At 42.1% G+C, this 12,976-nt stretch overlaps 1 protein-coding gene across 1 annotated transcript in view; it reads left to right on the forward strand.

The window, feature by feature from the left end:
• The first annotated feature begins 443 nt into the window (after positions 1-443).
• The window catches only part of LOC149267376 (pyrophosphate-energized vacuolar membrane proton pump 1-like), a 46,012-nt gene continuing 33,479 nt past the window's right edge, over positions 444-12,976 (forward strand). Inside the window, exons 1-3 of the mRNA XM_089411262.1 lie at positions 444-603; positions 653-967; positions 1,059-1,132. Of these exons, the coding sequence (XP_089267388.1) occupies positions 444-603; positions 653-967; positions 1,059-1,132 (549 nt within the window). The remainder of the gene's footprint in view (positions 604-652; positions 968-1,058; positions 1,133-12,976) is intronic.

Consider the following 12,976-nt stretch of genomic DNA (forward strand, 5'->3'; position numbering starts at 1 on the left):
TTCACGTGAAAATTAAAAAAAAAAAAAAACACAGTTAATGGTAGTTGAACTCCAGTGAACAGGATGTCAATTAATTAACGGAGAGAAGAAGACATGTATCACTGCAGTTTGAAAAATCTAGCGCACATGTTTTTTCCACCTCATCACAAATCACGGAGAAATTGAAGACGGCTTGGCTGAAACTCATGAACTGTTGTTCATCGACACTTTCCACGTCCTCAACTAAAGTGTGCACAATCAGTTAATTGGTTCTCTATCATCAACTCATTTGATGATTGTTTTATTTCTCTCCGAAATTTTTGCAATGATCATGATTCACTCGAAGTGTATTCGAATTCAGATGGAGATAAACGAAAATTAGCAGAACATCTTAGAGAAAAATATATGAAATGGTTAGCAAAACTTATTTCAACATCTTCAAATATGGTCTCGGTGGTTCTTCCATGGCTCTGTTTGGCAACGTAGGTGGTGGTCTTTGCACCAAAGCAACAGATGTAGGTGCTGATCTTGTTGGCAAGGTTGAGAGGAACATTCCTGAAGACGATCCACGCAACCCAGCTGTCATTGCTGATAATGTTGGTGACAATGTTGGAGATATCGCTGGTATGGGATCAGATCTATTTGGGTCCTATGACTGAATCTTCCTGTGCAGTTCTGGTTGTTGCATCCATATCATCATTTGAAAACTCTCATGATCTTACTGCCATGTGTTATCCCTTGCTTATTAGTTCAATGGGTATCATTGCTTGCTTAATCACAACTCTGTTTGCAACTAACATATTTGAGATCATGGCTGTGAAGGAAATTGAGCCTGCATTGAAAAAGCAACGTATTATCTCCATAGTAGTGATGTCTATTGGCATTGTTGCTGTAAGCCTAGTTGAATTGCCTTCAACCTTCACTATCTTCAATTTTGGTGCCCAGAAGGTTGTAAAGAATTGGGAGCTTTTCTTCTATGGTGCTATTGGTTTGTGGTCTGGCCTTGTTATTGGTTTTGTCACCGAATACTGCACTAGTAATGCTTACAGCCCTATCCTAGATGTTGTCGATTCATGCAGGACTGGAAGCAGCAACTAATGTTATATTTGAGTTGGCTGTGGGATACAAATCTGTTATTATATTTGCTATTGCAGTAAGCATTTTATGAAGCAAAGAAAGCTGCCACAGTCAGAAAGTATTGTCATGTCAGGAACAGAAACATGAATCAAGGTTAACCAATGGAAAAACAGTGATTCCCATCCAGCTTCGGCATGCAATATCTATTCTCGGGCAGTTCATTGAAGCTAGCAGACTGTTTCTAGAGGAAGCTAGCAGACTGTTTCTACAGGAAGACAGAGACTGTTTCTACAGGAAGCCAACGAACAGTTTCTACAGGAAAGTTTGAAAAGCGGGAAGCCAAAGGAGAAATCGGCCGAGATGATTAGCCAAGGAAGTCACCAGGGCCATCAAAGACAAGGGGAGAGATTTGGTTGCTCAGAGGATGAGAAACACTTTCAGTAGGGGGGTGATGATGAGCCCCAAAAATGTACAATTATTTGGGCTCATTCAACCTCCTAATTTGGCTTAGTCCACCATTCTCATTTGTTTATTGCATGTTTTTGATTATTTTTAGTTAATAGAGTGAATTTGGTTAGTCATTATGCCAACAAGTCTAATGGGTGCTTTGTGTAGCCTTGTTGGTCAACTTGGAGACAAATTTGAAGGTCTTAATGAGCACTTGGCAGCCAAATTCGTGGGAGAACAAGCTAGAGGATTTGTAGGAAGGTGTCCCCCTCATTTATGGGCCCTTACCTCGAATTCTCCACCATCAGCTCGGAGTTCAAGGGCCACCGAATCAATCAGCTCAAGGGCAGCCAAGCAAGTCAAGTTGGACTACTGTTAACTCCAAGTCTTGGGCAGCCAAGTCCCTAACTTTTAGGAGGACTGTTGGGTCCTCAAATTGTATAAATAAAAAGGCTTGGGGCCTCATTTTGGTTAGCTAGTGGTTGGTCATTTTTGGTAGCTAGTTGGTAGTCATTTTTGTAGCTAGTTAGTCATTTTGTTTTAGCCATTAGTTAGCTAGCTTGTAGTTTGATTTTTAGGCCATGGATTAGCTTTGCTTTCAGCTCATTCTCAAGCTCTCCTTATAGACAGTTTTGATGTACTTTTCATTTCTTGATTAATAAAGATGGATCCAGCTTTGCACCAGCTCTAAATCTCTCTTGGGAGGCTGTAGTTCTTGGGGTTGGGCCCATCTCAAGCGCCCAGTACCTCCCTCGTTTATATCTATGTGTCTTTGCTGCATTCTCATAATAAAATCTACTCTTTAGATTTAATTCGTGCTTTGTTACTTAGGTTTCTTTTGAGGGTTCAAGTAGCTTCTCATGTTTATAATAGATTGGTAGGAGTTTGTATGCATTTAGATCTTTTGGCATGTTCTTTCTCATGTGATGTATATGGTTCTCTTTTCAAACAAGGCTGCTCTTTACTCATTCATTAACAGTTGGATTTAATTAGCTAGGACTTGGTTTGTTTGCAAGAATTCATTGATTTGTTGGAATAAGCATTGTGCAGGGCATCTCTATCACCTTCATCACCTCCTCGTTCATCTGAGCCTCGTTCAGGTCAGCTCCTCCATCACCAAGTCTGTTTCTTCATCTCCCATCTGCTCTTTTGCCACGTAACCCTACCTTCTTGCTTTTCCATTGCCTAAACCTTCGTTGATGCAAGTCAGCCTTCCACATCATCTCACCTCTCCATCCATCAGTTCCTAGGTCACTTCAGACCCCCATCCTACCTCCATAACCACCCATGCATCTTCCATCAACCATCCATCCTCAAAAATCCCATTTCGAACCATCCTGTAGAAGAATTACAGAACATCCTGTAGAAGACTTACAGCACTTCCTGTAGAAACCCCTGCAGACTTCCTGTAGAAGTTCATGAACACGGTTGCATGTCATCCAGACTTGGTGAAACTCTCAGAAAGGATACTGGGGATCCCTTAGACTCTCTCTGTACCATCCCAACCTTTCCCAAAGCATTTCATCCCTTGATCCATCCCTGCACAGTGGAAAACTAGTTAGAAGCACATGCATGATAATTTCAACAACTTAATCAAAAATACAAAAAGATGTTTTCTTCAGATAGTGATAACGTAGACACATGCATTTTACCTTCCTAGAAGTTGTTAACACCCAGGTTGTTCCCTATGACTCCCAAGGGAATACGGCCGGGGTAACCACTAACCAATCTTTGGGTTACAGTTCCTAGCCCAACTGCAACCAGAGAGGGCTCTCTCTTTATGATTTATCTTTGTTATAGTTGTGTTTTAGGCTAGCTATGATGCTCAGGTTTTGTTTATGTTTTGGTTGAAGGATCTCTTTCAGGTCTTATGATGTAATACTTTGATGGTGAGTTTCCATTGGGCAATGGAGTCTAGATGCTGTGAGATGATCTTAAATGTTGAGTATTGTTCTAACTGCAAGGCATGTTGTGTATTTAACAGACAAATTTAAACTTGAGTGATGATATGTGTCAACCAGCAGAAATCTGTTAAGAATTTTCTGTTATGTTGGTGAAATGAAAATGAACGCAGAGCACAGGAGCAAAGTTTGAATTCCTGTGACAGTGGCCAATATGAAAGATGTATTCTGAAAGTGCAGCAGCTTAAGAATCACACTTTATATAGATTACACCTGAAGAAAACATTTATAAACAACACAGACTGAACTCAGGGTGCTCAGTGAGCAAATCCTGGGAGTTATTCTTTTTCTCTGTTGCTTAATATCGGAAATCAGATAGCGTATATGGATTTATAATAAAACAAACTAAACATGGAAAAGGTTACAGAGACTTATTGCATGGTAAGATACGCAGGGATCCAGCAGTCATGAACAGGAACAGAACATCTTCAACACATCAAACATCCATGAAATTCCATTGCTTTCCTTTATTGACTTTCAGAAAACAATTACAGTATAAGAGCCTCTTCAGGAGAAATTCACAACAACCTTTGCTATCTCATGCGAAGGGGTTTATATAGAAATATGTATACAAAATATCTCAGGTATTGAGTCATCTGAGAGAGAGAAAATATCTTCAGTAGTGTTCAGAAAGTAGGCAAGAAGTTATTACAATGTTAAATGCAGCGTAAATGCCCTTTATGTCTGTCAGAGGATTGTCTTGACTTTTAAGAGTCACTGAGTCGGTTGCATTACTCTGTATTAATTCTAGAGATACGCATTTACTTTTGCCTGCGCAGTGCATTCTCGGGTTTGCCAGCTGTGGTTCCCTTTTCTGCTTTGTTGGCCGCTACATCTGCTGAGTTGGCTCAGCTTTGATTTTATGATGCCTGCTGACTTTGTTGACTTTTCTTTTCATCAAAATTTGTAGGAAAAACAGAAGTTGGTGCATGAGTTACTGTTTACAAAATTCTCTGAATTGCATCTGTCCACCATTCCTGTGTAGGGAGCTGATGCTTGAGGATGGCCTCCATTGTCTCTTCAGCTTCTGTGTATTTGAAAAAAGTTGGGGCTACATCAAACAAGTGATTAATTTCATTCATTATAAAAAGTAGATTTTCTATCTTACTATAGAAAATCTGTCCTGTAATAGGCCCTGTGTCTTCTGAAGTGCTGGCCTTCTCATTGACCTGTGTTGAGGCAAAAACATTTACTCTTTTAGCATACTGTTCATGGGTGAATAATTTCCCTCCGTTGTTCAGTAAGCTAGGGAGTCCTCTACTCTGCAACACCTGAAACTTCTCCATGAACTTATTTACCTCTGTCTGCATATCCTGGGTTCTCCTGTCCAATGTCTGCACTAGACTTCTGAGAGTAAGAACCCTCTTGATCATTTGAATAGTCTCAGTTCTGTTTGTGATTCCAATGGTGGCTAACTGAGAACTTGTTTTGTGATTGAGCACATTGATCATTCTTGTAGCAACTTCAGGCATATTTCCCAATAAGGCCCTTGATGTTCGGATTTCCCTCTGTGCCTTTGGAATGAGCTCTAGTTGCTCATGGATTGTCTCGATGTATGGCCATTGGTTGTTGATGGATTTACCAATATTGGACCATATCATTGCTCTGATCTCAGCTATGATTTTATCTAGCTTGAGCTCATTCTCAAGCTCCTTGATTCTGTCTTTAAGAGCTTTGATTTCCTTGGCCTTTTCTCCCACTTCTCTCTTTGTCTTATCATGCCTTTCATTTACCTTGGCCAGCTTTTCCTTAGTTTCATTCAGCTCTGTCATCTGGGCTTCCAAAATTTGTATTTCATTCTTTAGCTTCTGCATATCTAGGCTCTGATCTGTGCTGATGGGTGCTACTGAAGTAGATGTGGCCGTTTGTTCAGCCTGCTGAGGTGGAGGCACAGTAGTAGGAACAGTCTCCTCAAGATTGATGACTTGAGGAGGGGGCTGAGATGTCTGCCCTTCTTGTGCTTGTTTTGATGATGCTTGTAGAGGTGCTTGTGCAGCTTCATATTGCCCCAATTTTTCTTGTGCCTTCACAAGCTCTTTGTAAATGGAAATTAGCAGGTCAGTAGAATCCTGCTCATACCTTTGCTTAGCTACCTCATCAGTCTGTGGATGGATAGTGGCTGGAATTTTGATCTTCTTTCTCAGTGCAGCCATGTCAGCATCTCTGAGTTTCAGGATCTCTTGTATCCCTTTGATGTCATTAGGATTGTGCCCAATTTCTACAATGATTTCCTCCAGGGCTCTTATCCTGTTGTCTTTGGCCTGAGAAGAGGCCCTCTCCAGTTCTAGCTGGGAAGCTGTGGCATTCAGACTGCTGGTTAGTTTGTAATTATCCAAAGTCTTGTCGGCCAATGAAGCATACACCATTTCTCCAGTTTGCTTATGCAGCTCAATTTTGTCCATAGGGTGTATGTCTTTGGCAAGTACCTCTAGGTTGGTCCTAAGGTAGTCAGCAGTGGATTGTGGCCGGAGTGCTGTGGGCATAAAGTGACTCACTGTCAATTTGCCTTCACTTACATCAAAAGCAGACATAAGTCTCTGCTGATTGGAAGGAGCCATGTTTAGCAGGTGATTGTACAATTGTACCTTGATAGGGTCACTCCTCCTCTTGATGTCTATAAACTGCTGCTTGATGCTTACTTGTCCCTCTTTCTGCTGGCTGGAGGAGCTGACCTCCCCTCCCATGGTCCTGTCTTGTTCCTGCTGGAAGGAACTTGCTGAAGTTTCTCTGCTGGGTGGGCCCATGCCCAATGCCTCTCTTATTGCTATATCCTCCTCTGGAAAATCATTGAGTCTCTGCCTTTTCTCTCCCTGGTCTACAGAGGCTGTCAGGGGAGTCTCTCTGTCTCTTTTTCTAAAGACAAATGTATCCTCCTTTTGAGGGGTTTGGAGGACCGAGGCATCAAAGGTAGTGTCTTGTCTTGTAGGTCCCGTTTTTTCAGTGGTCTGAGGAGTCTCCACTGTTTCCTTTTGCTGGGCAGACTGCTCCTGCCTTTGTTCTTCTTGATGTTGTTGCTCTTGCTGTTCTGGTTCTTCTTGCTGCCCTTGCTGCAGCCCTTCTGCTTGCTGCTGTTGTTTTTGTTGCTGTTCCTGCTGTTCCTGCTGTTCCTGCTCCATCTCTTTGCCTTTGCCCTTTTCTGAGATATTTTCACCAGTTCTTGTAGCTTGATGTTGGGCAGTTGAGGAAGACGCTGCTGCTCCAATTTGTGTGCCTGGCAGTGAGGTAACCTGTGAATAAAACTCAAGGTCAGCCATTTTCTTGAGGTTTCTTAGAGCTCTTTGATTAAGCTCTTCTTGAGTCACATCTTCTTCTAAAGTTCCTCTTCTCCACTTGCTTTGGTTGGCATATTTTTCTAAGTTAGGAAGGCTATAATGACCATAAGCAGATAATTTGTATTTGAGCCTCCTCATTGTAATGAAGTTATTGGGGTCATAGGGTTTCCATACGAAGCTGTATTTGAGACCAAGGCACCCAAGTATTCTATCTGCCTCTTTCCACCCTTCATCCCTCTCATTGAGAAGTAAATGGCCAAGTTGATTTCTGATTTTTAACTGTGCCTTCTTACCTTTTCCTGAAAAGTGGAGCATATCCACATAACCAAACTGCCTGAAGTATTCCAAGGCAAGTAACCTCATAGGCACAAATCTAGGTAGTTTAAATGGGGGCAACTCACACCCATATAGTCTGATAACGGTGTGGTGTTGGTAGAAATACCAATCCCCAATACTGTATGCTTTTGATAAATGCAGGAGTCTTTGCATTTCATCTGTCAATCTGGGAGGTGGTGAACCCAACAGTAGAGTCAAGGCTGGATGGATGAAAAGATCAATAAATTCGCAGTAGGTGTATGGGGAACAGCTCACTATGTGAAAAACGGATGTCCAATACACAACTGATCTCAGATTGCCCTGTGCATCTACTCTCTTCTTTGGGAAGGAGAACTTATCATGCTGGAAGTAAAGGAGCAGATGATATAGGTACGAGGTGTATCTAAATACCCTTTCTCTTGATAAATTCATCAATTGATCATGCATCTTATCTGATATGTATGTGGCATAATCATAGTGGATTGGCTTCTTTCCTGGGGAAAACATAAGCATCATTTGTAGAACAGTTTCATCCACATACTCCACTGAATCATATCCCAGGATGGGACTGATCATGTCAACAAGGTCTAAGCCCAACTGGTTGAGGTAGAGATAATGGATGGGAGGAATTTGCACAGTATCAGCTTTGATGAAAATCTGATTAAGCTTTGTGATTTGTGCCTCTGTTATCCTGGCTCCCTGTACTATAAAATCAGCTAATGATAGAGGAACCAACTTTTGATCTGTCTGGAACTGCAACATCTCCCTGATGGCTTCAGGGGTAATGAGGAATAGAATTGAGCCTGAAGAGTCCAGCACTGCCCTCTGGGATGCATCATAGTGGTCAGCAACTAAGTGTACAAGCTCAGGGAATTGATTAACCTGAGGAAGCTTGAATATTGGAAGGAATGAATCCCAAATTCCCAGGATGTCTGTCCCCCTCTCATGTTTGATCTTTATCTCATTTAGGATTTGCAAATGGAACCTGCTTCTGCTCAACATCTCCTCTGATATCTTGTAGTCCAAGTCTGCTAATGCCCTGGTGTCCAATGTTCTATTAGGGACATTCAGGGGAGCCACATTGAGGGCTATAGGAGCTACAGGGGGGTCCATGGCTCTCCTTTAGGATTTCTGTTCACCCAAGGACTGTGTTACTATGCAGAGTAACACCAACAAGGTTTCTTTGCAGAGAATGTTGGTTTTGTAAGTGAAAGGTGGAAGTAAGGCTGCAGCAGTTGAAGTACTGCCTCTGTGTGATTAGGTGGGTGGCAGAAATGTTCAGAGGATGCTCTTTTGTGGTGTATTTATCTCCTGCCGGTGACGGGTTCACGATTGCGCGAACCAGTGACATTTTTGTTTCGAATTGCCTACAATTGGCTTGACAGTAGCTTAGTGACGGCTCTGGTTCAATTTAAATGTCAACTTGATGGTGTTTAACGGTGAAATTGGAGTCTTAAGGTCTGTTACTCATTGACATGCGAAATGCAGTGAAAATGGAGTTTCAGAGCTCAAATGAGGAATACCTGTAGATTTGGGTCAGTCAGAGCTTGTTGGCGCTGAGGAAATTGACGTTCCGGTGGTTAGGAAACTCTTTTCCGCGGGTGGTGCAGGTTTAAACGTAGTTTTGCATGCAGAACACAACAACGACGAATGCACAAAAATGGTAAAAAACACGAATTTTTGGCTAAAATAGACCTTTTGGTGCTTTTGGCGCGAATCCGTGCTGACGTCAGCATGACGTCATTGGTGGGGTCAAGGTCGGATGACGTCATGCTGACGTCATCGGGTGATGTGGCGGGGTCCGGTTGGTCCACAGGGGCAGTGAGATGGCAGGACAGGTGGACCAATGGTAGGGCAAGAGGCTGACGGGACAGCGTACCTGGGTGACGGAGCGATGACATGTTGCTGACGCGGCGAGGATGTAAGCGAGCGGGATGAGGAAACCGGAAACCGGCAGTGGTTTCGTATCGCACCGCTTCCGGTACGGGGGCGGTATTTGCAGTTGTACCTCCGACGCATTGTGGTGAGGGCGCGTGGCAGCGGAGTGACGTACTCAAAATACGGACGTCGGGAGATAAGTTTCGGGCAACGGATGAGCTTCGACATCATGGTGATCGTTAGATCTGCAGAGGTTAATCGGACGGTGGTCGGATGACTGACGTGACAGGGGGATAGTACATATAACTGTCGGACGTCGGAAGGACTCCGACGCATTCAGGGCCGTCGGATCTGGAGGGCCTGATCTAACGGTCATCGGGGAGGTGACATGGGCAGTGTATACGGAAGCGGGCGGAGGCAATAAAACATGTTTTTGAACGATTTTCCAATGTATTTCCAAAAAACAAATTATGTGCGCCAACCTTGGTTATAGAGCAGAAAGAGGGTTTTATAGTTTTTTGCTCTTTGAAGCGAGTAAAGGTGGAATTTAAGCCCTTTAGGGGTTTTTTATGTGCAAAAGGGGTAAAAATAGAGGAATCAGCTCATGAAGGGGAAGGGGTAGTTGGCATAGGTTCATCAACATGACCTGGTGTCATTTGATCCCTGACTCGAGACTTTATTGGCTATAATGCCAAGGGGGTGGGTATTTATAAGATTTTGGGGTTTATACACCTTGGTGTTAGTAATATTAGGGAAAAAGGTGATATAAGGGATTTATATAATAGGGTTAGTGTTAGCATGGAGTAGGGGGTAAGTGGAGGAGGAAACCATTAAGTTTATGTGAAACAAACTTGGTTTTAAGAGTAGATCAAAATGAAAAGATTTTTAGACAAGAAATGTGGCTTCTAAAGATTAAGAACCACCATGAAACCTTAGTCTTTTCCATGGATCTAAGCTGATGGGGGAATGTTAGAAATGAAATTGGAGGGGAAATGAGGGAAATTAGTCATGCTTCCTGCTGTAACCTTTTGCTTTGATGCCCACCATCACTGTTCTTGCAATGATGGGGATAACCTTTCTGCAACCCCAACTACCTACCCAGCTACTTACCTAGCATTTTTATTTCTTCTTGGAGGGTGCACTTGGACTTGCAGACCCTTATTTGCCTTTTCTTTTCTTTGGCTTTTTCTTTTGCTTTCTCTATCTACTTCTACCCTTATCTCTTCCAAGGTCCCAGATTAAGCTGTTGGGAACCTTTTCTTCTCTACCTAAACTAGCTTGTCTGCCAAGATTCAGCTGTTTGGACAGACTTCTTTCTCTATTCTATAGCATAAAATTGAACACATGGCATGATCCAGATTAAACTGTTGGATCATCCATCAAAAATTTGAAAATAAGGTCATCAACATTGAAACACTTTACACACCTTCTTGTTCTCTCGGAAATATGGGATCTTTGTGAACTCAAAGCAGAGCATATTTGGACTTTCTCTTGCCAATCATGAGATATGAAACCTATTGGTATAGGTATCCAACAGAAGTAATGGCATCTATTTTCGTTGTTTGCATTCTTTCCTTTGCATCAGTAGGACTAGCTGGTAGAATTAGGGTTTGCTAGGGTTTGCTAGGGTTTGTGTTTCTTTTTGGCTTTCAGTTCATTTTTGCAAAATAGGTTAATTTCCTTCGAGATAGCCTTCGTCCATCATTTAGAAAGCTTCTTCTGAGAGCATATAGAAGTTGGCTTGAGCCCTAGCGGACTTGTGCCAGCTGACCAAGTGACAGCTGCGACAAGAGCTAGTACTTGTGCATACAGCACCGCCGCTTCCAAGTTTGTACGAACTACCGGGTTGATAAAATTAAGAGACAGGAAGCCCCAGGAGTTGTAGCATTATTGCTACAATACTAGAGCTCACCAGCTACGGTGAGGGACAAGTTATGGACTTTGTACCAATCTAAGTCTCTGGTGAATAAATTGTTCATGCAGAAAAAGCTGTATAACCTGACGATGAAATATGGAGACTCGGTGACAGAGCATCTGAATGCATTTAATATTGTGGTAAGTCAGTTAGCATTTGTTCATATTAAAATTTTAGATGAAGATAAGTGCATCAGTTTGTTGTGTTCTCTAACAGATTCATGGGATAGTCTGGTTATTGCAATAGGTAGCAATGCAACTGCCTTTAAGTTTGATGAAATAGTCTCATCCTTGCTAACGGAGGAGATGAGATGGAAAAATATGGAGAGCCAGAATGGTGATGCCTTGTCTGTACGAGGACGGTCCCACAACAGAAACAAAAATAAGTCATCGAGTGGGAGATCTAAATCTCGAGGAAAACCTGTAAAGGTGGTGTGCTGGAAATGCGGAAAGGAAGGGCACTACAAAAGGGACTATAAATCTAAAGCTCCTGACAAAGGAAAAGGATCTGATGATGCTCCTTTTGTGGAGGCGAAAACAACCTCAGATGAAGGTGGGGATGTGTACTTGGCCTCTTCAAGTACACATGTAGATCATGAGGCATGGTTGATTGACTCAGGCGCATCCTTTCACTTCACTCCCCATAGAGAGTGGTTCTATGAGTATGAGAAATATGATGGTGGTGATGTCTTCTTGGGGGATGATAAGAAGGCTAGAATCAGTGGTTACAGAAAATTGAAGTTGAAGTTGCAAGCTGGAAGGGTTAGAACACTTCCGCGTGTTTTGCATATTCCTGCATTGGCCAAAAATCTGATTTCTGTAAGCAAGTTGGATGATGCAGGTGTAAAAACAGTGTTCGAGAAGGATACCTGCAAGATGGTTCGGGGAGCACTGGTATTGATGCGGGGAGTTTTGATTGGAACTCTATACAAGATGCAAGGTAGCACTATTATTGATGGATGCAACAGTTTTGTGGTTCCTGAAAGTGGAGCAGAAAATCTAGTGGTCTCTAGAGAGAAGACCATGTTGTGGCATCAAAGGCTTGGACATATTGGAGAGAAGGGCCTTTGAATACTTCATGGTAAAGGTATGGTAGAAGGTATGAGTAATAGTTCTCTGGATTTTGATTTCTATGAAAATTGTTTATATGGGAAGCAGAATCGGGTGAGTTTCCCCTCTGGTGGTAAGAGGGCGAAACGGATATTAGAGCTTGTGCACAGCGATGTGTTTGGACCTATGAAGGTTCCATCACTGGGTAAGTCTGTGTACTATGTATCATTTATAGATGACTTCTCAAGGAATACATGGATATATTTCCTTAAGAAGAAATCTGAAGTCTTTGATAAATTTAAAGAATTTAAGGCTCTCATGGAAAATCAGACAGAGAAGAAGATAAAGGTGCTGAGGACAGATAATGGTGGAGTTTTGTAGCAAGGAATTTGAAGAATTTTGTAAGAAGTGTGGTATATCACGGTAGAAAACTACTCCATATAGACCTCAGCAAATGGAGTTGCAGAAAGAATGAACAAGACATTGATGGAAAGGGCAAGAAGCATGCTCAGTGGTGCCAGGTTAGGACAGGAATTCTGGACAGAGGAGATGGATATTGCATGTTACCTGGTTAACAGGTCACTTTCATCAGCGTTGGAGGATAAGAATCCAAAAGAGGTATGGACTGGTAAGAAACCCTCTCTTTCACATTTAAGGGTATTTGGATGTGATGCATATGTACATGTTCAAAAGGAGAAACAAACCAAGCTGGATAGTAAATCTGAAAAATGCATCTTTATTGGGTATAAGGATGGTTTAAAGGTTATAAGCTTTGGAACCAAATAACAAGGAAGGTTGTGTACAGCTGAGATGTGGTGTTCAGAGAGGTGAAAGATGTTATTAAACATGAATTCCAACCAAAGGAATCTGAGAAGATAGAGTTTGAGCTAAAGGAGGAAGAATCAGACTCTACAGCAAAGGAGGAATCAAAAGATGAAGAGCCACAAACTCCGGCTATGAGAAGATTAGTTCGAGAAAGAAGGCAGCCAGAAAGCTATAGTCCATCTGCTTTCTGTTCAAATTTTTCTTTGTCTGTTACTAATTATGATCCCAGAACTATGAAGGAAGTAGTGGATTCAGAGG

The sequence above is a fragment of the Pinus tabuliformis genome, chromosome 6 (assembly GCF_031772625.1).
Source record: "Pinus tabuliformis cultivar Carrire ecotype Pingquan chromosome 6, CPIR1, whole genome shotgun sequence".
Lineage (NCBI taxonomy): Eukaryota > Viridiplantae > Streptophyta > Pinopsida > Pinales > Pinaceae > Pinus > Pinus tabuliformis.